Source organism: Ostrinia furnacalis, unplaced genomic scaffold (assembly GCF_004193835.3).
Source record: "Ostrinia furnacalis isolate ACB-3 unplaced genomic scaffold, ASM419383v2 OfSCF1656, whole genome shotgun sequence".
NCBI classification, from domain to species: domain Eukaryota; kingdom Metazoa; phylum Arthropoda; class Insecta; order Lepidoptera; family Crambidae; genus Ostrinia; species Ostrinia furnacalis.
This window is the reverse complement of record NW_021131895.1, coordinates 64,341-89,625: the sequence shown is the minus strand read 5'-3', so window position 1 is coordinate 89,625 and position 25,285 is coordinate 64,341. Positions and strand designations below refer to the sequence as shown.

The 25,285-nt window shown below is 37.9% G+C and overlaps 2 protein-coding genes across 7 annotated transcripts; one reads left to right on the top strand and one right to left on the bottom strand.

Annotated features, from left to right (window-relative positions):
* The first annotated feature begins 1,965 nt into the window (after positions 1–1,965).
* LOC114353410 (synaptic vesicle glycoprotein 2B) lies at positions 1,966–20,848 on the top strand. 6 transcript variants are annotated; one of them, XM_028305409.1, is made up of 12 exons: positions 1,966–1,983; positions 11,882–12,051; positions 14,382–14,543; positions 14,907–15,069; positions 15,405–15,526; positions 15,902–16,122; positions 16,267–16,427; positions 16,511–16,619; positions 17,087–17,283; positions 17,805–17,903; positions 20,221–20,348; positions 20,688–20,848. In XM_028305409.1, exons 2-12 carry the CDS (start codon positions 11,913–11,915, stop codon positions 20,768–20,770), a joined length of 1,584 nt encoding a protein of 527 aa, XP_028161210.1. In that variant the 5' UTR covers positions 1,966–1,983; positions 11,882–11,912; the 3' UTR covers positions 20,771–20,848. The 6 variants fall into 6 exon arrangements, with proteins under 6 accessions (XP_028161210.1, XP_028161211.1, XP_028161212.1 ...); XM_028305406.1 differs by lacking the exons at positions 1,966–1,983; positions 11,882–12,051 and adding exons at positions 2,979–3,243; positions 13,691–13,863; XM_028305407.1 differs by lacking the exon at positions 1,966–1,983 and adding an exon at positions 2,979–3,243.
* Positions 6,308–6,911, bottom strand: LOC114353401 (uncharacterized). Its single transcript, XM_028305393.1, has 2 exons — positions 6,687–6,911; positions 6,308–6,643 (listed from the first exon to the last, which is right to left on the bottom strand). The coding sequence occupies exons 1-2, from the start codon at positions 6,909–6,911 to the stop codon at positions 6,308–6,310; spliced, it is 561 nt and encodes a 186-aa protein (XP_028161194.1).
* Positions 20,849–25,285: the final 4,437 nt, after the last annotated feature.

Here is a 25,285-nt window from a genome sequence, read left to right as displayed (position 1 = left end):
TTCCCCCAAGTATTTCCACAACGACCGATTTACGATGACAGAATCCTGTTAGATATCAATTATGATTTAATGACTGGAATTTCAGTCATTTGTCCAGATTTGGCTGAAAAGAACGATCGAACGACTGGCATTTTTTTTATTTGCATTTTTCCTAGTATGGTATTACGTATGAATGGAGTTGTTCCATTCCATGGAACGATACATGATAGAACGATAGATAGGAATGTCTTGTTCTTAGTACATAATAGTTTGAGATGTTCCTTCAAATCAACCAAAAGACGTCCACTCAACATATGCTTCCCCCAAGGATTTTCACAACGATCGGTCCTACACTAGCCGTATCTTGTAACCAAGATCGTCAGTCCATTGACAGATGGGAGGCCATTTTTCTACTCGTACGTTTTCTGGCCTGTTGTCGCCACTCAAGAACTTTTCAGCCTCAAGCCTTAAGGTCCACTGGGAACATACCGTGTTTTGTACGTAAATTCGGCTCGTAGCAAAGCATGATATCGTATCCAAGTCAAACGTTACATTGTCTACATAATATGTGCCTTCTAAATGATAATGTTTAGGTTTTGTGGTTTTTGTTGCATTATGTCTGGCATTTTTCTGTCACATTTGAAATTATTTACCCAAGGACATCCAGAACGAAAAAAAGCCCAAGCAAAACACCTATATAATAACGCAGTTTACGCAGTAACATATCTGTAAGAGTAAAGTCGTAGTATATTTTATAACGAACAACAAGTGTATCTTCCGTTGACCGGTCATCAAACTCAGCCTCCTACGACGTATTTGCTATTTTCTTGTTATGTATTTAATTATCTTATCGGCTCACCAAGGGGTAATATTTGGTTGAGGCTTTGTTACAAATTAATTTATTGTTTTACTATTAACACATGTTTACTTCAAAGATCATGGGAGAACAGGGCTACATAAATTATCTAGCTACTTAGTAGGTAGCTCTTTATAAAATGTAATCAGGATATTGTGCAAAAAGTTCCAATACCTAATTGTACTTTGTGTTATACCTTTCGTTGGGAAAATAAGTAGGTAAGTAATCATCATTTTGAAAAAAAAATATCCATGATAGGTAACGATACTGAATTTGCTGTCGAAAATCTTTTGAGTTGATTTTTCCAAATCACAACGATTCGTTTTAGGTGAATCAGATATTCTTCACATGACTTGTTCTAGAGACTTTGTACATCTAGATGTCGCGTAGCTTCCCGAACGCTGCATAAACCTCTTTCTCGAAGTTGAATCTACCAAAGACCATGTTTAAAATACATACGTATTCGTCAAAAACTCCACGTGCTATGCTATTTTTGGAGTTTCCTTACCTGTCCTAATCAGAAAAGGAAAGAGAAAATCCGTAGAAGAACTAAAGTACCAATATCCAGTAGGATTATCTAGCCAAAAGACAGTGGGCCGGGAACGTAGCTCGTAGCTTCGTAGCGCTGATGGCCGTTGGGGCATATCGACATTCGACAGAGACCTAACGAAACGATCACGAATGTTGCTTTGTCTGGATGCCCTGATTTTAAAGTTTGTAAGTCTAGAATCTACATACATACAGCATAATGCTGACCTATCGTAAGAAAAATACTCCTTAGCGACCCGCTATCACGAGACATTCAGTTTAAACATGCTCAAATGTTAAGCCCCAAAAAACTTTCCGAGCCAAAAATATTCCACACTTTCTAAATGGTTGTATCTGGGGAGATAGCGGCAGTTTGCTCACCGTTCGCGAGGTATTTGCTCAGCAATCAACGTCTAGGGGGGGTCTGATAACGTGTCGCTACATAAAGCCTGAGATTGTTAAATTCTAGAAAATTATTTGTAGTCTTACTTAAGACAATTTCAGGTATTGCAGAATATACTTTTTTTATGCATAACAAGGCAGGTATTCGACCTCAATGCACCTGATATTAAGTGAGATGCAGTCTAGGATCGTACATACGAGTACCTATTATCTGCCCTGTAAGTGCCTATTTACTCTCGCCTTTCTTATATAAACATTTGAAGAAGAGAAAAACTGAAGTTCGAATGATTCGAATGTAGCAATACATTCTTCATCTTAATCCTAAGGTGTATTAGATAAGATCGCCTAAATTGTACCGTCTCTCTTTGTTTTAATTTCTTTCCTTTCTTGTTTGCAAGAAAGTTTTGATCTCTCTATGTAGGTACCTATTATCGACATACACTGCAGAATTTGAAAAATCAAGTGGCAGTGGGCGGGGAACATAGCTCGTAGAGCTTGGGGCAGAAAAGTTCTCGAGTTGTGACCACGGGCAGGAAGACATAGTGTGAGCAGGTCCCCCACTAGGTGCACCGACGATCTGGAGAAGGTCACGAGAAGTGAGTGATGTGGGCGGCGCAGGACCGGTCTTTGTGGAAAGCCTTTGTCCAGCGGTCGACGTCATTTGGCTGAAACGAACGAACGAACGATCTACCTATCTTGTATTCTTCTTGTATATACTTATCGTGTGGGTTTTTACAACTGAGGTCGGTGTCAGCATAATAACTCGATACGTCTAGCATGATGACTCAATCAAACCGTCGGCTTGAAGTACCTACTGTAGTTAGGAACCACATTTCTTTGTAGACAATCAAAATCATTCCAAAATATCCTAATAGGATGATTTTTACAATTGGAGTTCAGACTTAGCGTCCGGATCAAAGAATGGGTGAATCAAACTGATAGGGGAGGTAGCTCTACTAATGTACGATCCCTAAAAATATGAAAAAAAATAAAGCGTAGGACACAAAATATTTTTTTTAAAGTGAAAATAAATCATTTTTGCCTAAGTATTTGGCTATAATTGCTGCGTTTGGAGTTTTTCATATTTTTTAGGGATATAACATTAGTAGAGCTACCTCCCTCCCTAGCAGTTTGATTCACCACCCATTCTGGGACACCCTGTATAATNCATATAACTTCAAGACCACGAACTCATTCATAACTAAATTAACCGATAAGAAGTAAAGTAATAATAAACTTCTATTTTAAACCAAAGTTTTGTCAATCAAACCTTATGATAAAAGGTTGCTCAAGCGATTATCTTAATAATAACTATTAAACCATTACACTAGTTAAACACAGATAAGTGTGATTTATTCTCCGTCGACGTATCGGATGGGTCCTACACCCGATACCGGCCAGTCTTACTCCGGTATTGCATCCCGTTACAAGTTTAATTATTGTGAAATATGTTAAGTGAGATCAGTGAATAAGTTAATGTAAGAGTGATTTGTTTATATTTACTTTGCGCTGACGCCATTGCGCCACGTGAAAATAATCTTATTGTTATCACATGATTGCTGCTAATTTATTTTCTGATAAATCAAATCAAAAATATTTAGTTTTGAACAGTATATTTTGGCGTTTACTACTCGTATGCAATCGATAAAAAAGATAGAGCAGAGAGGTTGAAACTAGTACTTTAAAGTAAATCTTCAGTTTTATTCGATTGCTATTAGATGACTTATGTCCGTTTTCACCATCAATCCCAATTTTTAAGTGACCCCTATGAAAACAAAATTCCTATTGTGTCACCATAGTGGTCACTTAAAAATTAGGGATTGATGGTGAAAACGGGCATGAGTTACCTTAAGATAAATAAGTAAATAAATAAATAAGTTTTATGGACAAAAAATCTTTCAGCATTTGCTTTAGAAGGAAACCATCACTTAGTACAGCAAGGTCTGCATGATAAATTTGTGAAGTAGGTATTGCATGAGCACGTCTTTCCAGCGTGCGCTTTGAAAGCCAAATCTTTTGTTTACTTTTGGTAAATACGTGCTCCTGCAGTGGAGACTAAATTGCCTGATAGTGATGATAATGATGATGAAATCCAAATAAACATTGCATGGAAGTACGTATTCGCCAAGGTGGACCGACGACCTGATAAAGGTAGCGGGAAGGCGCTGGATGCAGGCCGCTACCAACCGTGCGATGTGGAAGTCATTGGGGGAGGCCTATGTTCAGCAGTGGACGTCATGTGGCTGAAATGATGACAATCTTAGTTCTGGTAGAGATCGGGATACCTACCTGCAAGAAAGTAGTCCATAGTTTTCCATATATCTCATTATACTTCAATCATAAATCCGATTTATTTACTCATACTTGGGAAATAAACAAAATTGTAAGCAGTGAAAGTAGTTTATTCAATTAAAATGTAATTAACGTATCGAGCAGTAAACAAAACCAAGCTTTGAGCCTAAAGGCGGATCCAGATGTTTGTATTGTGTTATTAAACGAACTCTACACGATTAAAATATTAGGTTTATGACAAGGGTTTATGTAATATACACCTACGCAATTTTTTTTTTGTAAAGGTGGATGGCCTCTATAGATTTTAACGAAAGTTCACAATGTTAAAGCATCAGAAACAAAATACTAAGGCTCAGTTGCACCACCTAACTTTAACGGTAACTATGACGATAACCGGTGCATTTTGTATGGAGTTTGACAGATTTTTGACGTTTGTTACAGTCAAAATAAGATGGTGCACCCCGGCCTAAGCTATTGTTTTGGTTTTGTATTAGGCAAAGATATAGGTAAGCTGGGTCTGATTGTGTTTCAAGATGTCTTTTGCATTTGAGCGATTGTGTTCGCCCTGTAACATAGAGTTGATGGATCAGCGCAAGCGCCGGCAATGTAAAGCTCGTGGATATATTACAGTCATTGTCGAGTGCATTACCGCAGCAAAATTTTTATAAATGTTGTGCTTTAGAGAGTCGAGAGTATAGCAGATAATTAGTCCATCGTGAGCAGAAATTTGTCCACTAATAGCAAAATTCGGTCAAATTATAGTTTTAAAGTTATTAGGAAAAAACAGATNAATATTTATTCAGTTTTGACCAGTATATTTTGGCACTTTCTACTCGTATGCAACGATAAAAAAAGATAGAGTAGAGAGGCTGAAACGAGTACTCCAAGCGCTTCTGCACACGACGTCACGACGTGTTCAGACGCACCGAGTAAAACCGCCGCCGCGCCGCCACCGCGCCATCAAAGCATAATTTCGCCCGCGGCGCGGTGGCGGCGCGGTAGCGGCGTCGTGTGCAGGAGCGTAAATCTTCAGTTTTATTAGATTGTTATTAGATGACTTATGCCCAATTCCTATTGTGTTACCATTGTGGTCACTTAAAAATTAGGGATTGATGGTGAAAACGGGCATGAGTTACTTATTTTATGGACATAAACTCTTTCAGCTTTTGCTATAGAATAGAAGATGAAAACCATCACTTGCAACAGCAAGGTCTGCATGATAAATTTGTGAAGTAGGTATTGCATGAGCACGTCTTTCCAGCGTGCGCTTTGAAAGTCAAATCTTTTGTTTACTTTTGGTAAATAGAGAGTCGTGCTCCTGCAGTGGAGACTAAATTGCCTGATAGTGATGATAATGATGATGAAATCCAAATAAACATTGCATGGAAGTACGTATTCGCCAAGGTGGACCGACGACCTGATAAAGGTAGCGGGAAGGCGCTGGATGCAGGCCGCTACCAACCGTGCGATGTGGAAGTCATTGGGGGAGGCCTATGTTCAGCAGTGGACGTCATGTGGCTGAAATGATGATGATTGACGTATTCGCATGATCACAATCTTAGTTCTGGTAGAGATCGGAATACCTACCTGCAAGAAAGTAGTCCATAGTTTTCCATATACCTCATTACGATTCAATCATAAATCCAATTTATTTACTCGTACTTAGGAAATAAACAAAATTGTAGGCAGTGAAAACTGGTGTTAAGTAGTTTATTCAATGAAAATTTAATTAACGTATCGAGCAGTAAACAATACAAGCTTGGGGCCTAATAGTCCAGTCAATAAAGCATTATACACCGTGTTACTTTGCATTCTTGCCATATTCACAGAGATAAAAGTAGGGACCAATACCTATTTTNGTAAGTCTAAATATTAGCACGTCACTACCTTGTTTAATATACCACGCAATCTTGTATACCTACCCATTCTTATGATCCACCGTACAAGAATGCATGGTAAATACAGTGAACTGCTCCTGAATCGAATGTACCTACTACTACTATTTCTATTTATTTATATTAACCGGCAGACAGTGGTGACTGAGCTTGTTGCGGCGCTTCTTCTCAGCACTTGCCAAATGTTGGTCTCGAAGCGCTGGTAGGGTAAAACGATTATGAGACGTGTAGAGGCTCATTTGTAAGAACTATTTATTAGTCTAAACAAATAAGAAATTTTGACTTTGACTTTGACGCCTCCGGCCCGCTGGCCATCACCGAGAGGAAACTGGAGGCGATCATATTGTCGCCTCCTCTAACCCCTCCGCCGTCGCCGGAGCGAGGGCGCGTTTGGATCATCCTCGCGCTCTCGCTCCGCGGCCTCCTTCTGAGACATCACGTCTTTACAGAAGGAGGCCATTGCCACCCAGGCCTCGTTACTGTCCAGCATAGCTTTGACTATACTGGGCACCACAAGGTCCCGGCCTACTGCTGCGATAAGCGTATTGCGCTGCGGAGCCCACGCCGCACATACCGCAAGGGTATGGTGTGCCGTGTCCTCCGCACCGCCGCGACACGCGTGGCAGGACGGCGTCTCTTCCCTTCTAATGCGGTGCAGATATGAGCCAAAGCATCCGTGACCGGTCAACACCTACACCAAATGGAAGGAAAGGTACCCGTGCAGGCGCTCGAGCCTTTCTATGGTCGGCGCGAGCGTCCGAGGTTCGGCGGCCCGACTCGGCAACGGCGAGGTGGTCTGCCCACTGTTGGACCACAGTTTCACGAGCCTCGCGTCGAACTGCCTCCCTCTCCTCGAAGGCGGGGTGTTCGCCCCGCTCTTTCTGGGCCGCCATCCATCTGTAAACGGCGGCCTGGACATGCGCTTCTAGCTCCCAGGGAGGGGTAATGCCAAGGCGCATGCTGCGTCGAAGCCGACTGTGCGATACGCCCTGGCTACCCTCTGGGCGATGGCCCGTTGGGGTCTCCGGAGGTGAGCCGCGTTCCCCTGTCAAGAATGGACCTAACCTAACCTAACCTAACCAGCAAAAAATCCTTAGAAGAAAATATGAAACTGACATTAGATGAAATATATTGTGGCAATTGTGGTAACGACGAACAACTAAGGAACCCTACACAGCGCGTGTCACGACACGCACTTGACCAATTTTATTGTAATTACATGCATATTGCATTTACTATGTACATACCACCCAGAGTCTAAGTATCCTTGGACATTTTTACACTGCGCTTCTAGTCCCAAACTAAGCAAAGCTTGTATACTATGGGTACTAGACAACGGATATAAACATACTTAAATACTTTTTTTTGTAAATACATACTTATTATACATAGAAAACACCCAGTCCAATACAAACAAATATGTTCATGCACACAAATGTTTGTACTGTGCGGGAATCGAACCCGCAACCTCCGGAATTGAGTAGTCCGTTTCGAACCACTACCTACACCAAACGACCGACGAAATTTTAATTCATCATTTCAATTTCTCTCGGCATAGTAGTCCATTCTAAACCATTCATTTACCCAAGGACATCCAGAACAAAAAAATCTAAGCCCAACTAAAACATCTAATAACAGATAAAGAGTAAAGTCGTAATATATTTTATAACGAACTAGCTTTCCGCCCGCGGCTTCGCCCGCGTGGAATTTTGTCCGTCACAGAAAAACTTTATCGCGCGCGTCCCTGTTTCAAAAACCGGGATAAAAACTATCCTATGTTCTTTCCCGGGACTCAAACTATCTCTATGCCAAATTTCATCAAAATCGGTTGCGAGGTTTAAGCGGGAAAGCGTAACAGACAGACAGACAGACAGACAGACAGACAGACAGACAGACAGACAGACAGACAGACAGACAGACAGACAGAGTTACTTTCGCATTTATAATATTAGTTGGGATAACAAGTGTTGATCGGTCATCAAACTCAACCTCCTACGACGTATTTGCTATTTTCTTGTTATGCATTTAATTATCTTATCGGCTCACCAAGGGGTAATATTTGGTTGAGGCTTTGTTACAAATTAATTTATTGTTTAACTACACATGTTTACTTTAAAGATCATGAGAGAACTTGGCTACATACCTAAATAATTATCTAGCTACTTAGTAGCTCTTTATAAAATGTAATCAGGATATTGTGCAAAAAGTTCAATGATTGTACTTTCGTTAAGAAAATAAGAAGTTTAATCATCATTTTGAAGAAAAAATATCCATGATAGGTAACGTACACTGGATTTGCCGTCGAAAATCTCTTAAGTTGAATTTTCTAATCACTACGATTCTACTTGAGATGATTCATCTGTTCCTTTTGTCTCCATCATGGGGATAAAAATCATGGGGACAACACGAATAACCTGGTTCTTAAGTTTTTGGACGAGTAAGTAGATGTCGCGACTGAGCTCTCCGTACGCTGCCTAGATCTCTTTCTGGAAGTTGAACCAAGACGATTATATTGGAAAACTATCATCAAAAACTCCGCGTGCTACGTTATTCATAGCTGGGCACCGTTAATCAAATAGTTAACTTCGTTAATCGTTAAACCGTTAATAAAAAAATTAACTTCGTTAAACGTTAAAACGTTACATTTCGCAAGATGTAACGCAAGTTAACGTTAATCGTTAATCCGTTAACCGTTAACACATGATAATTATAACGAAAAAAATAATAGTATGCAAGGTTCAAATAATTTCGTAAGCTTGTAGCGCAAACATAAAAGAGGAATAAATTCCATGCGCGATACAAGATTTCGAAATTATTTGAACCTTGCATTAGTAGGTACAATTATTTTTTTCGTCTTAGTACAACTGCATTTCAGAATAAAAGGTTGTTTTGAAAAAAGTTTAAAACACTTTTTAGTAGTATCTCAATCTCAGAGCTTTGGTTCAATTACAATACAATTTAGCACCAAAGTGCTCGAAAAGACAAATCCAGCAAACCCAAACTCGATAAGTTTCCACCGTTTCGTTTAGGAATTCCTATGGCCACCTCCTGACTCCATCATCAGGACCCTGGGCATCATCTAGTACCAAAGTGCTCGAAAAGTCGAATCCAACGAACCCAAATTCGATGCGATAGGGAAACTGGTCTTAAATTCAGTTGCAAGAGTTGTCCCACACATACAAACAAGTGTCGTTAGTGATCTGGTTACAAAAACTGTTGTTTTGGGTTCTGGAAGTTCTGGAAGCCCGAACGTATTGGCAGAACGCGTTTTTCAGCGTGCCTGCTATATTTTTTTGGTAAATAGTAGGTTCTGGATAAACGATTAACGGACTTAGGATAATTTAACGGAAGTTAACGAGTCCGTTAAATTTTTTTAAAGTTAACTTAAAAATTAATCCATTAATAGAAATGTTAACTTCGTTAATTAACGATTAACGGATTAACGAGTTAATGCCCAGCTATGACGTTATTCTTGGAGTTTTTCTACCTGATCTAATAAAATAGAAAAGAGAAAATCCGTAAAATAACTAAAGCACCGACATAACCAATAGGATTGTCTACTGTCCACTGTCATTTAGCTAGACTAGCTAAAAGACAGTGGGTGGGGAACGTAGCTCGTAGCTTCGTAGCGCTGATGGCCGTTGGGGCATATCGACATTCGACAGAGACCTAACGAAACGATCACGAATGTTGCTTTGTCTGGATGCCCTGATATTAAAGTTTGTAAGTCTAGAATCTACATACATACAGCATAATGCTGACCTATCATAAGAAAAATACTCCTTAGCGACCCGCTATCACGAGACATTCAGTTTAAACATGCTCAAATGTTAAGCCCCAAAAAACTTTCCGAGCCAAAAATATTCCACACTTTCTATAAATGGTTGTATCTTAGGGAGATAGCGGCAGTTTGCTCACCGTTCGCGAGGTATTTGCTCAGCAATCAACGTCTAGGGGGGTCTGATAACGTGTCGCTACATAAAGCCTGAGATTGTTAAATTCTAGAAAATTATTTGTAGTCTTACTTAAGACAATTTCAGGTATTGCAGAATATACTTTTTTTATGCATAACAAGGCAGGTATTCGACCTCAATGCACCTGATATTAAGTGAGATGCAGTCTAGGATCGTACATGGGCANTTGTCCACGAATAGCAAAATTTGTTCGTGTTCCGGTTCTCAAGTTATTCAGAATTTTGCTGGGGTAATGTTTTGTGATGTCCCAGATCTCGTAAATGGCTTAACGCAGAAGTTTGAAAAAAATACCAATGATAGACCTTGATATGTCCAAATTAGTTCAAGCATTAGTCATTGATTTGAATGATAAACACCAGTGTAATTAAATGATTTCGAAAATCAGATAAAACGGATTTGTGAGTAAACCAGTACTCTTACAATCGAATAAAAAGGTGTTTGGTTCCGGGATAGAACGACTTTAAAAAAAAATTTTGCTGGGGTAATGTTTCAAACATTACCCCAGCAAAATCTGTTTTTTCCTAATAACATTAAAACTATAATTTGAACGAATTTTGCTATTAGTGGACAAATTTCTGCTCACGATGGACTAATTATCTGCTATACTCTCGTCTCTCTAAAGCACAACATTTATAAAAATTTTGCTGCGGTAATGCACTCGTCATTGTCTACCAACCTAAATTATACTTTCAGAGTTCAACTACGTAAATACGAGTAGGGTAACCAATTTTTATGAATTGACAAAACTTACTCTTGACTCTACCATTGATTATGTCACTAATTTGCGAATTGTATTGATTTCAAATCTACGAAAAGTTTTCAGGGCTAATATGAAAGCTTTTTTTAGAGGTATCTCTTGGAATCATTGGTTATGACAAGAACCCAATTGCATAACATAAGTTATATACAATTTTACCCAAGCCTGGACGCAACTTACTTCAGGCTGTGTTTCAGAGGTTCTAAAGTAAGGTAACTTTTGCCACCGCCACGGTCAATTTCCTAGAGTAATTTCATTAGTGCCATGGTGTTTATTTTTCCATAGCAGTCATTAGCTTCCATGTCAACATACTGTATACATATTATGAACCTCAAGCGACAGGAATACCACGTATATTTATGGCGTGAGATGTTTTGCCAACATTACTAAGACTCTGTAAACGTGATAAAAATCAATGGTCTTATCACTAACAGCAACAGTAAGAGTTTATTTTAACTTTTTAGTTACTTAATTTATTTATAAAGTACTTTGCTACTTTATGTGATTATGTGAAGTTTGTATGTATGTAGTATTTCCGGAAGGTACTCTGTCTCTACATACGTTAATTCAGGAACCAAAAGAAGTCTTTCACCATTATTTTGTAGATAAAGTTTACGGTAGGTACATCAGTACCTCTAGTAGGAAAAACTTTCGAGTTCGTTTCGTTGCGTATTCAAAGTGTCATCGAAAAATATATTCCTATATTATAGCCGCCCTAGGGGGCGCTGTTTAATTTTTCATACAAAATTTTTCGATGACACTTTGAATACGCAACGAAACGAACTCGAAAGTTTTTCCTACTAGAGGTACTGGCTTATAGATTTGTAAAATAATGCTTATTACATACCTAGTGTACATAAGATCTCGCACTCCTTAGACAAACTCAAACTCAAACATTTTATTTGCCATTTTAAGTAGGGTACAGGTACAAACAAAGTACTACGAGTATTACTGGTATTGTCTAATACCTATATTACTATTTAATTTGGAGTTTGCTTCGACACCTCTCTTTTTGTACGAAATAATTATTTCTTTATACAGGACCCCATAGCGAAATCTTTTTAATTAAGGGTTTATAGAAGCTAGTATTTTTTAAAATAATATTGTGCAATATTAAATTGAAAGCCATCCTTCATAGTGCAATATTTGTCTTGTTGACCATCTTTAGATTTCTGAGAAAGTTTTTATCTTTTTACAGTGGTAGATTAATGTAAAAACAGTGATCCAACATGTCGCAAGTGAAAACCAACACTAAAAAGAGCGAAGTGTGCCTAATGGACAACTTGAAGAGGTATTACAGCACAGACGCGAAGGGTACCACCGCTGAGTACTTTGAAACTGACTTGGAGGAGGCTCTAGACATCGTGGGTAAGTCATATCACAGAATAATAATAAGTACTACATACAGAAGTTTTACTTCGCGAAGGTATTTAAAAAAAAAATGTAATTTAGCCTGTCTCAAGAGTCAAGCACCATTTTGTTGACAAACGTCAGTGATCGGCACTGTGCCGAAGCNGGCATTCATTGACTGGACTATAAAGGCGGATCCAGATGTTTGTATGTTATTAAACGAACTCTACACAATTAAAATATTAGGTTTATGACAAGGGTTTATGTAATAATTTTACACCTACGCAATTTTTTTTTGTAAAGGTGGATGGCCTCTATATATTTTAACGAAAGTTCACAATGTTAAAGCATCAGAAATAAAATACTAAACTATTGTTTTGGTTTTGTATTAGGCAAAGATATAGGTAAGCTGGGTCTGATTGTGTTTCAAGATGTCTTTTGCCTTCGAGCGATTGTGTTCGCCCTATAACATAGAGTTGATGGATCAGCGCAAGCGCCGACATTGTAAAGCTCGCCATACAGCCATTGTCTAACCTACCTAAAATATACTTTCAGAATATAAATGTATGGAGGGGAGGGAATTGATAAAATGTGTACGAGTTGTCAAAACGAGTCTCCCATTGTTTGTATCTTAATTTGCCATAGCATCTTTGACGTCACTAATTTGCAAATTTTATACATTTATTGATATCAAAGCAACAAAACGTTTTCAGGGTTAATCGTTATTTAGTCAACTAATCATTGAAAGAAAGAAAGAAAGAAAGAAAATATTTTATTTGGCCCAACATATTGCGTAACATAACGTTAAATTCATATTTTACACAAGCTTGGACACGTCATCTTACTTAATTTCAGACTGTGTTTCAGATTAGTACCAAGTACATGTAGGCTATCTAGAGTAAGGTAACTTTTTCCACCGTCCACGGTCAATTTCCTGGAGCAATTTCATGAGTGCCATGGTGTTTAGTTTTCCATAGCAGTCATTAGCTTCCATGTCAACATACTGTATATTATGAATTATGAACCTCAAGCGACAGGAATACCACGTATATTTATGGCGTAAGATGTTTTGCCAACATTGCTAAGACTCTGCAAACGTGATAAAAATCAATGGTCTTATCACTAACAGCAACAGTTAGAGTTTATTTTAACTTTTTAGTTACTTAATTTATTTATAAAGTACTTTGCTACTTTATGTGATTATGTGAAGTTTGTATGTATGTAGTCGGAAGGTACTCTGTGTCTACATACGTTAATTCAGGAACCAAAAGAAGTCTTTCACCATTATCTTGTAGATACAGTTTACGGTACATCAGGCTTATAGATTTGTAAAATAATGCTTATTACATACCTAGTGTACATAAGATCTCGCACTCCTTAGACAAACTCAAACTCAAACATACAAACAAAGTACTACGAGTATTACCTAATACCTATATTACTATTTAAAGTTTGCTTCGATACCTCTCTTTTTGTACGAAATAATTATTTTTTTATACAGGACCCCATAGCGAAATCTTTTTAATTAAGGGTTGATAGAAGCTAGTATTTTTTTTATAATATTGTGCAATATTAAATTGAAAGCCATCCTTCATGGTGCAATATTTGTCTTATTGACCATCTTTAGATTTCTGAGAAAGTTTTTATCTTTTTACAGTGGTAGATTAACGTAAAAACAGTGGTCCAACATGTCGCAAGTGAAAATCAACACTAAGAGGAGCGAAGTGTGCCTAATGGACAACTTGAAGAGGTATTACAGCACAGACGCGAAGGGTACCACCGCTGAGGAGTACTTTGAAACTGACTTGGAGGAGGCTTTAGACATCGTGGGTAAGTCATATTATGAAAATGGGACTATTCCCACCTCTTGTTCCCACCGCTGCAACTCCTGTGAATCCATCTGGCGCAGTCGGGTAAAAAAATAACGTCCCACCATACTTTTGCAATTGGAGAGACCATCATACTAAGATCGCGCTCAGAATTTATTTGCGATCCATAGTATGAACGAATCTAGATCCCTATGTAATTAAAAACAACTACCTATCATTATCATAACAGTTATATTGTTTTTATAAATTCAAGTCCACCCATCTCTCACATACCTTGATACCTTAGCTAGGGAAGAGTCACATTGGTATGAGTTGTAAGAGTAGACCCGTACTTATGTTTTTATTACTAGCAATAGCAATTAGAGTTTAAACTTCTTAACTTTTCATCCAAAATCCACTCTACATAAATGGTGTATGGAAATCACTTGGTGTAGCCACATGCGTAGCTAATAATTTTTTTGTCAACGCCTACGCCTAAATTACAGCAATGTCGCACTCATCACTATTCCTAATCCGCAGGCGCTGGTAAATACCAAGTGTACCACAGCATTCTGATGCTGGCCACACTATCCGCGGCCCTTCTGGAGATCATCGGCAACGCCTTCATCCTGCCAGCGGCTGCTTGCGACCTGAACCTGCCGGATCATCTCAAAGGGATCGTCACGTCGGTACCTAATTTAGGTAATTTCAAATGAATTAATTAATTTATCTGCAACAATCTAGACTTATTTACTAGATTTATAGCAAAGCTAATATGTCCGAAGTAAAATAACTTGATTAATTTGATTGTATATCCTCTGTGGTTGAGAATTCCGGTTAAAGCTCGCTTCCACTTTAATTATATTTATCAGTTTCCATCAGATGATGCAGGCCCATTTCCCCGTTCCATGCAGGAATTTTTTCCTGTTGTGTTTAAAAAAAAAATCGTTATTGAGTCGTTATGGAACATTACCGAAAAAACAAACAAATAGTGACGTCATAGTCCTAATCAGGTCAATATTAGATGATGGTGTACCGTAATATGATCGTGTGCTCAATTTTCAGGTGTGATCCTCACAGCCCCATTATGGGGCTGGGCCGCTGACTCCCTCGGCAGGAAGCCAGTGCTTCTGGTGTCGTGTATCATCGCTGGGGCCCTAGGCCTCGTGGCAGCCTTCGCTTCAACACTGACAGGCTACGCCGGCTGCAAATTCGCGGCGTCTCTTTTGTAAGTTAAAGTATACCTTTTTATGAATGTAATGCCCCACGACGAACATAGAAGACATAATTCATGGTGGGTATATGCTGAGTGCAAGCAATTTCCACAGTCCAATCATAGATTGAGTATCTATCCACCAAATCCATTGGTAATGCTCTCTATGCAGCCTGTCCTGTCCATCAGCACTAGGCTGAGATGCTGCCGGCTGCCGCTGACTTTGATGATGATTATTATGATGTTAAATAGTGTGGAGCACTCCCCCATCCCACACCGTGGTCTGACGCAATTTTGGTAATCTAGCTCCTACCAACACACTGAGTTACAAGGACCAGTTTCCCTTGCAGTCTGTCCTGCCCATCGTCATTAGGATGGGCGTACATCAGCGAGATGCTCCCGCGCAGGCGAAGAGACGCGGCCGTGCTGGCCTGCAACGGGTTTCTCATGCTGTCGTCTACTTTGAGTCCAGGTACAAAATAAATATGGCCCATACCAATAGAAACTGGCTATATTTCTCCGACTCCGAGCGTAAGCCTATTTGATAAGAAAGTAATGTTAGGGATTGCTACTATCACAGATAATATAATACTAGTCTACTATTATGTATTCTGTGGGGATACTGAGATAGAAATCTTTTTTGATACAAAAACCAACAANAAAGACAAGTGGACAAGTGAGTATCGAGAAAAACTAAGCTAATTTAATAACTAAATTATAGAATAAATTGTGCCGAAAGGGCGTCAACCACCGATGACTATGTATTTTTGCAGCTTCTTCGGAGTGTGTGCAATTTATTGATTTACGTGAACATAACCCAAGGAATCCAAATAAACTATTCTTCCAGTAATAGCATGGGGCATCCTCTCATTCGATTGGCGATTCATCAGACCATGGCGGCTCCTCACGGTGATTTACGCCATGCCACTACTGCTGGTGGCCCTAGGAGTCGCCTGCGCCGACGAAAGCCCCAAGTTCCTGGTCGCTAAGGGCAAGAAACGACAAGCGTTAGCTGTTTTGAAGAAAATATACGCGGTTAATAGCGGGCTGACAGAAGATCTTTACTGCGTAAGCCATAACGCCAAAAAGGGCGAGATACCATCCAAATTTTTCTTAATGTAGCTTATCAGTCTCTGTATGCTCTATACGCCTTATTGAATATTGTTAGCAACGATTGCTACTTCTAAAATATTGCTCATATAATTTTATCAGGTCACTTCTCTTCGGGATGATGGCAAGCGCATGACCACCGAACCAGGTCCTGGGTGTGTGGTGGCCAAATGGAGAGGAGACTCAACCTTGACTCTGTTGCGACCTCCTCATCTCAAGTGGCTGGCGCTGACTGGTTTTCTTATGTTTGGATTGTTCTCCTTGTAAGATTTCTCTGCTGCTTGTATAATCAAATATTATAAGGATCTTTGTGCCTCTAAAAAGTGACTCTTATTGATTTGTGCAGGTTAAATGGATTATTCCTATTGGCTCCAGACACCATAAACAAAATATTCTCCGATCCAATCGTGGACGAAGGGAACATTTGTGTGTTCATCGACCAATCTTCTAATGACGTAAGCTTTAGTCCATTACTCAAAGTACTTACCTCTAGATATAACAACAATCGAGAGGTGGGTGATAATAATGTCGAACTGGCCGTATCGAGATCCGAGGAACGCTGGTTCGAGCCCGCTGGACTATTACTGTGGTGAACCCACTTGAGGAGTTAACGGGACTATTAGTAATTTCTGCAGTAAAAATATTGAAAATAATAATTAACTTGTCGTGCTTACATAGTTCTAACATGTTTCTATTTATTTATTTATTTATTTATATGGCATACCAACAACATATATATTATACTCTTATGATTAACATTTATGAAGATAACATTTCTGATATATATGTCACTTAAGGGTAAGCACAACATTCAGACGGTTTTCTTTTAAATTACATATTATTTAAGAGATTCAATTCTAAAGATTACCTTTGACCTTTCTTTAAGTGCTATACATCTCACTAATCAATTTTTTTCTCCTAGACATTGAACAAGCCCAGCGAAGCATGTGTGGACACCATATCCCACGCCACCTTCCTCATCATGGTGGTCACGACCCTGGTATACAGCATCGTGGTACTCCTGGCGTGTCTGAGCCCCATCAACAAGAAGACCTTGTTGATCGCCATGTTCACCACCGTTGGGGCAGCTTGCTTGATGTCTGGACTTCAGGAGAACAGGCAAGTTATGGAAAATAAAACTGAACTTATCTCATGATAAGTTATTCCCCTCATTTTTAAAGAACCCTTTTAATAAGGTGCATTTCAAGTCATTGACATTCCAGGCAGACTGAAAATAACAAAGCAATTAAAGCAATTGACAAAATTAAAGCAGTTAGCCGATGATTCGTCGAAATGAAAGCTTTACATTGATAAACAAAATCATCAAGGTTGAAAAATATAAGGAATAAAAAAATTTCGTAGGTAATAACTATGCGGAACCACGTTCTTACGCCCAACCAAGGTCTCAAAGCATCATCAGCATCAAGTAAATTCGATTATTCGAAACTATATTTTTTTTATACCATAGCAAAAATGTCAATATTTAAACGCCAGTCTAGGCATCACCAGTTTAAGGAACCAGCATCTAACTGCTTGCCTGAAATCGTTCTCAAAAGGGGTTTCGAGGGCAGTTCTCCAAGGTAGCAGAGTTCTACCCACCTTTGAAATGGTATAATATCCAAGATGTCGTTTTGTTCTAGATTGGTAGCAGGAGTGGCAATGTCAGCAATGCAGCTGACAGCTCTGGGTATTGGTCCTTTGACGGCGTATACCTGTCACCTCTTCCCCACGACCTTGAGGTAAATATGAGCGAGTTTATAAATAACCTAGTGCAAAATTAAGCTTTTTGTCACTGAACTTTTCAGTTAATCAGTGATTCAGATAAAGGTCTAGCGCTGGTCGAGGGTATTTTTGTAACGTCAAACGTCAATGAGACTTCATCCCCTTCACATCATATTCTTCACATTATTATATCAATGAAAGAAATAAAGAAAGAAAGAAAGAAATATTTAGGTATTACGATGAACATCACTTATACATGACAGAGAACGAATACAGAAAAAAGACAGAAATAGCACATAAATATTACAAGGGGTAGCGCATTTTCTTACATAACTTTTCAANTTACTAAAGTCATCGTAATGCCAAATTTCAAGCGTCTTACTTAAGCGGTTTAGATTTTTCATACAAAAGGATTTTCCCGCTATTTCCCGTTCCCGTGGGAATTCCTAAGTATCCTATAACCTGCCCAGGAGTATGAAGAATAATTGTACCAAGTTTCGTTGAAATCCGTCAAGTAGTTTTTGTTTCTATAAGGAACATACAGACAGACAGACAGACAGACAGACAGACAGACAGACAGACAGACAAAAATTTTACTGATTGCATTTTTGGCATCAGTATCGATCACTAATCACCCCCTGATAGTTATTTTGAAAATATATTTTATGTACAGAATTGACCTCTCTACAGATTTATTATAAGTATAGATATAGATGAATGTTATGAAGAAAAAAGATCTGAAAATAAAAATTATGTATTTTAAATGGTTCTTGGTAGTAACAGTATTGATGAAAAAATTATGATTACTAACTGTTAAGAGCTCCGATGGTAGTAATAAAAATGTATGAATAAAAAAAGTATGAAAAATAAAATTATGAAGAGAGATTATTATGAACACAAATCGGTAGTAAGACAAAGAATAGGATTTAGAATTTTATGTGAGACAATATAGAACATTCCACCTCCCGTGCCGATCCTACACCTCAGGAACTGGCTGATTTAAAAAAGCGCTAGACCGATAGTTATAAGTGTTTATTAAACAGCCTAGAAAATAACTGTCGTTTGTTTATTATTATATCCCAGCATAGGTACTTAAGACTCACCGTGTGCGTAGAGATAAAACTAATCCCAGCTGAGGGCTGTTATTGTTGTTGCTTCGCATAAATTAATTATCACGTCATTATCAAAACATGTCAAGTACCTATACGAGTGCATTTTTCTAGAATGAGTGTTCATTGCATTGTATACAGTGTGTCCGGGCTTGTAGTGATCAAACTTTAATGGCGTAATCTATAGACAATTTTATCGATGAAAATACTTCAAATTTGGGGCTTGACCCATTTGTCGCAAAATTACGAGGATTTAAGTTTTTAATTTATAGTTTTCACCTCTTCCTTCAAAAACAAGTGAAAACGTGGGTAACTTAACATTAATAAGCAAATATTTGATATCATGCGATAGTCAATAAAATTATCTATTAGTAGAAGTAGAAAACGGACACAAGTTTTATACATTTTATGGAAGTAAGAATGGATTGAATTAGAAAAAGACATGATTTTTTTCACTTCTTTTTCAGTTATTTTCCAACACAAGAAAAACCAGGTCGTTAAGGTATGTTTTATTTGCATTGTATTATTAGTATTTGAGCTATTCTACAAAACGAATGTAAATTTATTAGTCTACGTCTCAAGGGTGGTCCCATTTAAATTTAATAATAGAAAAAACAACCCCCAAGGGTGGAAAATTGGGGATGAACTTTTTTATACGCAATATCTCCGCCGATTATAAATCAATTTGAACGATTATTTTTTTGTTGAAAAGGTATTATCCAAAGGGTAGTTTCATGCGAATTTGAAGAAAATATTTCACCCCCAAGGGTGGAAAATTGGGGATGAACTTTTTTATACGCAATATTTTTAATTTTTAGTTTTTTTTGTGTTCACGCATTTGAAGTCGGTTTTATTTTTTTTAATTCTAGAATGAGTGTTCATGCATTAATATAATTTATATTTTTTTCTTTAAAAATACTGCAATTGAGAACGTAACTTCAAAATAAACAGTCTGTAGGTATAAAAATTATGCTTATAATTAAATAGGTATATGTTTGTTACCGTTTGATGCCCAAGCTTTCAGTAAGCCTGAAGGAAGTCGCAGGCTGATGTTAGTTCCTTATAGGTAAAATAATTATCAAAGTGTGGTGTGTAATAAAGTATTACCTACCTATGTAAGGTGTGTAATAAAGTATTACCTACCTATCTAAGCTTCCAGCTTAGGTATAGATATTTACTAGATTTGTCCCCTTCGCAACTCAAACCAGCATTTACCTTTCTACAGAGGGACAGCCGTGGGCGCCGTGCTGATGTTTGGGCGGGTTGGCTCTGTGGCAGGCGCGAGCGCAGCCGGCTACTTCCTCGCCGCCGCATGCGCAGGCACCTTCTATGGCTTCTCTGCATTGCTGTTCTGTGAGTATAAAAAAATCATCTTCCTCATAATTACAGCCACAGGACGTCCAATGCCGAAGATAGCCCTTTGCGCATACCCCAGGCAGCGGCGGCAGCCAGGGTTTATGTGGGACTCTCCGCCAGCGGTGGGATTGTAGGATCCAGTAGTCCAGTCCATTTTCAGCCAAATGACTTCCACTACTAGAAAAGGCATAGTCCACAGAATCTTCGTCCTGCAGTGGACGTCATTCGGCTGAAACGAACGAACTATGTATTGTATCGTGTGTTACGTCTCTGAAATCTAGAAAATCTACTACTACATCAAAGCAGTTACTTATTTAATTTTGCCTATTGTTCCAGTATGCGCAGCCCTTAGTTTCCTGCTGCCGACCCATCACGTCTCGCACCGATCTTGCGACTACGAAGACACTGACGCCAGATGATGTACCAATAATATCTATTTAATATTTAAGTTGTAATCATGTAGCTTAACTTATTTATTAAAAACGTTTTAACACAAATTATGCGATATTTTCAGTCCAAGTCTTATCACAATCATCCTCGTTAAAGAGAAGGGACGAAAGTCTAATACTCTTCTTCTAACTACTCACACGATGTCTAACAACTGAAGTCAAATTCCTATGTCACATTTTATGGCATGGCATTAGATAATGCCTTAGCACAACTTAGTTAGAAGGTTGGTCCTAAGGATAAGACACAGTTTTGGAAAAAAAAATGTTTAGTCATAACAAAGATAAATCCGTATATCGGTAGTAGACCTCTATATTGTCTTCGCATTAAGCACAGCAGACTGAAGTCCTAAGTTAAACTTTCACTCATAACTGGATTCAACTGGATCTAATTCGGTCTATGTTGCAATAGTACAATTAAATTTTCAATAGGTCAGAAGCTATCTGCTAGCTTTGCACGCATAAACAGATGCAAATCGGATAAATATTATTAAATATTAATTACTGCAATTATAATGATTTATGTTACACATGGCTAATACATGATACATTTCTGACACTATCACTACTGAAGTACTGACCTATGACAATCTATTGTTAGATCTTACATGATATAATTTAGCGCTTTATTTAGGTAAATATTACATGAGGTAATTCTTCTCACGATATTAACAACCTACTTACAATAGAAAAAATGGGTAGAGTCACTATTGCGAACGCGTTTCAGGATTTACTCGTAAACCCGACTTGCAAACACATTATTATTACCACCAGACCTAACAACTTTTTTCTCAAATTATTTTTCATTGAACTCTATGTATCGTAATATTTTATAGTATGAGTCCGTTTCTTGATTTTTTATCTTGAACTCTGAAAACACCTTCTCATTGGAGAATAAATTTTACAATAACACTTACATTAACTTAAAATGACTTAAAAACTAAAATTCCTTCGACCTTCTCATTCGTAAATAAACATGGAAAACTTAGGCTGAGTTGCACCACCTAACTTTGACCGTAACTTTGACGATATCCGGTGTTTTTTGTATGGAGTTTGACGTTTGTCAAAGTTAAAGTAAGATGGTGCAACCCAGCCTTAGTCCTACTTACTTAATTAAATTGTAACTTTTAAATCACTGGAACATTTTTGTTTTTCAGTTCAGATTGCCATTGTAAATCAACAGTGGAAAATGTAGAGCTTATCTGTTTAGTTGTCTGTGAGACATAATTTTGGACATCGTAATCTTGTGGAAATAAAGTGAAGCGTTAGGGAAATCCCGCTTCTTTGTTGGAAAAATATGAGTATTAGAAGAAGCGCCCCTATCAACTTACTTTACTCGTAGGTCCGCGTCGATCCCTCAGAATTTCTAGCTTTTAGCTCTCATTTTCATCCGTAATTTGGTTGGTGTGTACCGATGTAGCACTATAATCCAGGCTTCTTCAAGGCGATAGTGAACATAGTCTCTTACAGGGTAGGTTGTTACTATTCTAGATGCATCTCACTGGTAGCGCATTTTCTTAAATAACTTTTCAATTCCTATCATTGGACGTCCGAAAATATTTCTCATACAATTTGATACCATAATGATCATTCTTCATAAAAAATTTAAAACCTAAATATTTAAAAACATAATCATTGATATTCTAATATCACTAATCATACCTACACTTAGTTTTTACTAATACATATTTGTTTTCATATATTTTTCTATACTAATGATCGAAACTCATAATCATTCGAATAAATAACTATAATATTCATAAATGTGATGTATCCTAATATTTGTTTTCATAAATTTATTACTCATAAGTGTATTTATCCATATTATTGATAGATGTCTATTATTCGTATTAAATCGTATTAACATTAAATTAATTTGAAATGGTCCAAAACAGGCAATAATTTTGTGCCACAAAACTAACGTGATAGAAACGAATCGCTGCAAAACCGACTCCACGTAGTCTTGTCTGCCCTACCCCTAGAGTGTAATTTAAAAGCCGGAGGCGCGGAGGGAGGGCAGCCCTCGCCCGCTGTAACGAGGCTCAGGCGCCCGGGTGAGCTGGAGCGGCTGAGGCTGGTCGCCGAGGCGCCGAAGGCGCCGATGGCGATCCAAAAAGCCGAAGTTGCGGAAGCTAGCGTAGGTGCCTGAGCTTCGTTACGCAAGGGCGAAAGGGCTGCACATCCCGCAGCGCCGGAGACGAGGAGATACCAATGCATGCTGCATGCTTGCTTTCATGCTGCATGCTTTGCATGCTTATCTACTCTATTAAAATATATATGATATTTTTAAAGATACGAGTATGTCTGTTATAAAGTAAATTATTCTGAACAACAACATTATGAGTTGAAGTATGTTCTTAGTAACAACATTATTAATTAAAACAATATGATCAATGAATGTTATGAAGAAAAAAGATCTGAAAATAAAAATTATGTATTTTAAATNAGCTAGGTAGTTAAACATTCCAAACATTTTTATCCTTTATATAATCATCAACTTTATAGTAGCCCTTTTTCATTAAGGTGCTTTTGATATGTGCTTTAAATTTATGAATGAAGTGAAAGTTAAAGTAAGATGGTGCAACCCAGCCTTAGTCCTACTTACTTAATTAAATTGTAACTTTTAAATCACTGGAACATTTTTGTTTTTCAGTTCAGATTGCCATTGTAAATCAACAGTGGAAAATGTAGAGCTTATCTGTTTAGTTGTCTGTGAGACATAATTTTGGACATCGTAATCTTGTGGAAATAAAGTGAAGCGTTAGGGAAATCCCGCTTCTTTGTTGGAAAAATATGAAGAAAAGCAATGAGTATTAGAAGAAGCGCCCCTATCAACTTACTTTACTCGTAGGTCCGCGTCGATCCCTCAGAATTTCTAGCTTTTAGCTCTCATTTTCATCCGTATTTTGGTTGGTAGGTATGTACCGATGTAGCACTATAATCCAGGCTTCTTCAAGGCGATAGTGAACATAGTCTCTTACAGGGCAGGTTGTTACTATCCTAGATGCATCTCACTTACATCCGGCGTGATTGCGATCAAATATCTGCCTAGTTTTGCAAAAAAATCCAGAAAATCAAAAAAGAAATTTAAATCCAGTCGAAGATTCAATTTTTTTCGCTGAGAGCAAGCTGCTCAATACAATTAATGATTACGTAAATTGTAATCACATCCAATAATCTGACAAAGAAATGGGTGTTTTATCAGAGAAGGGCCCCCAGTCTTATTTCCAAGATACAGTCGTAAAATCCGTAGATAAATGATATCACATCTGCATGACTGCAGTAATGGACCCCCAACGGTCTAAAGTTCAAACCACGGTTATCATCCGTTCATGTGGTAGTTATGTAATATGAAAGGCAGATAGTAAGATGGGCTAATGTGTCAACACATGACCCTGTAGGAAAGTCCTTTTTAGATCCGCTCGATCCGTCTTTTTAGAATTCTGAAACATAGAACAAAAATCCATATAGGTTTCCTCTGTAGCCCGTCGGTCTGTCAGCAAGATTCGCTAATAGGGAATCAAAAATATAATGGTTCTTCCAGATGACCTAGAAAAATAATGTAGGGAGATGAATGAGGAACCCTCAGTAGGCGACTTAATATTACACACGTAATTTTACTTTGTGACACGAACAAGTATATTTTCACGGCTATTGCTTTGTTTAGGGGTATTGAGAAAACGGAAGTGAGGAAATTCCTGAATAGTTTATTTGATAGACGGATAGTTAATAACTAAGGTTTATATTGATCTAATAACCATTATCAGTTGCATGGCGGATGTAACATTTGTTGTTCGGCTGTCGTTTTATCAATGCATAAAAGATAGTGAGGATTTTAAAACAACGCAACGGTTAGTCAAAATGGAATCAATCTCTGACTTATACTGGTTCAAGAGTTTGTTTACTTAATCACATAAATAAGTTATTACTTTTAAAGTTGGTTAAAAATTAATAAGTGACACAAGTACACAACACACTCATTTCAAAATACTAAGATATGAGTGCTAAGCAGTTACTAATTAAAAACATGTTCATAGCTGATTCATGGATTGTCATCGTTGTAGTTTGTGGTTGTAGTAAGTACCTAAGTATGCCATTGGTGGAATTATTGAAACAAGTTATCGTAGCTAAATGCCTACTTTTTGTGGTGTTTAAATAAAGTCTGGGTTTTAAGTAGGTAAGTGACAATATCGGTAATTTACAGAGAAGGTTTGTTTGTGTGAAGAGAAAAGCTGTAAAATTATCCCAGACAATTCAAATTCTGAAAATCTACGCCTGTAGCTGGTGGATGAACAATAAACGAATGTTACTGAACACTTAAATATAAAAAATCTTGAGATAAAAATATATTAGGTTGTACACATTATCCGACAAAAAACCCAGGTTAAGTTTATGACCTGATTTTAAGCTTGCAAATCTCCATTTACTGCCAAAAATTAGTTAATTTGCTGGCCAGCAGCTTATCTAAGCTAAGACAAAGATGCTCTG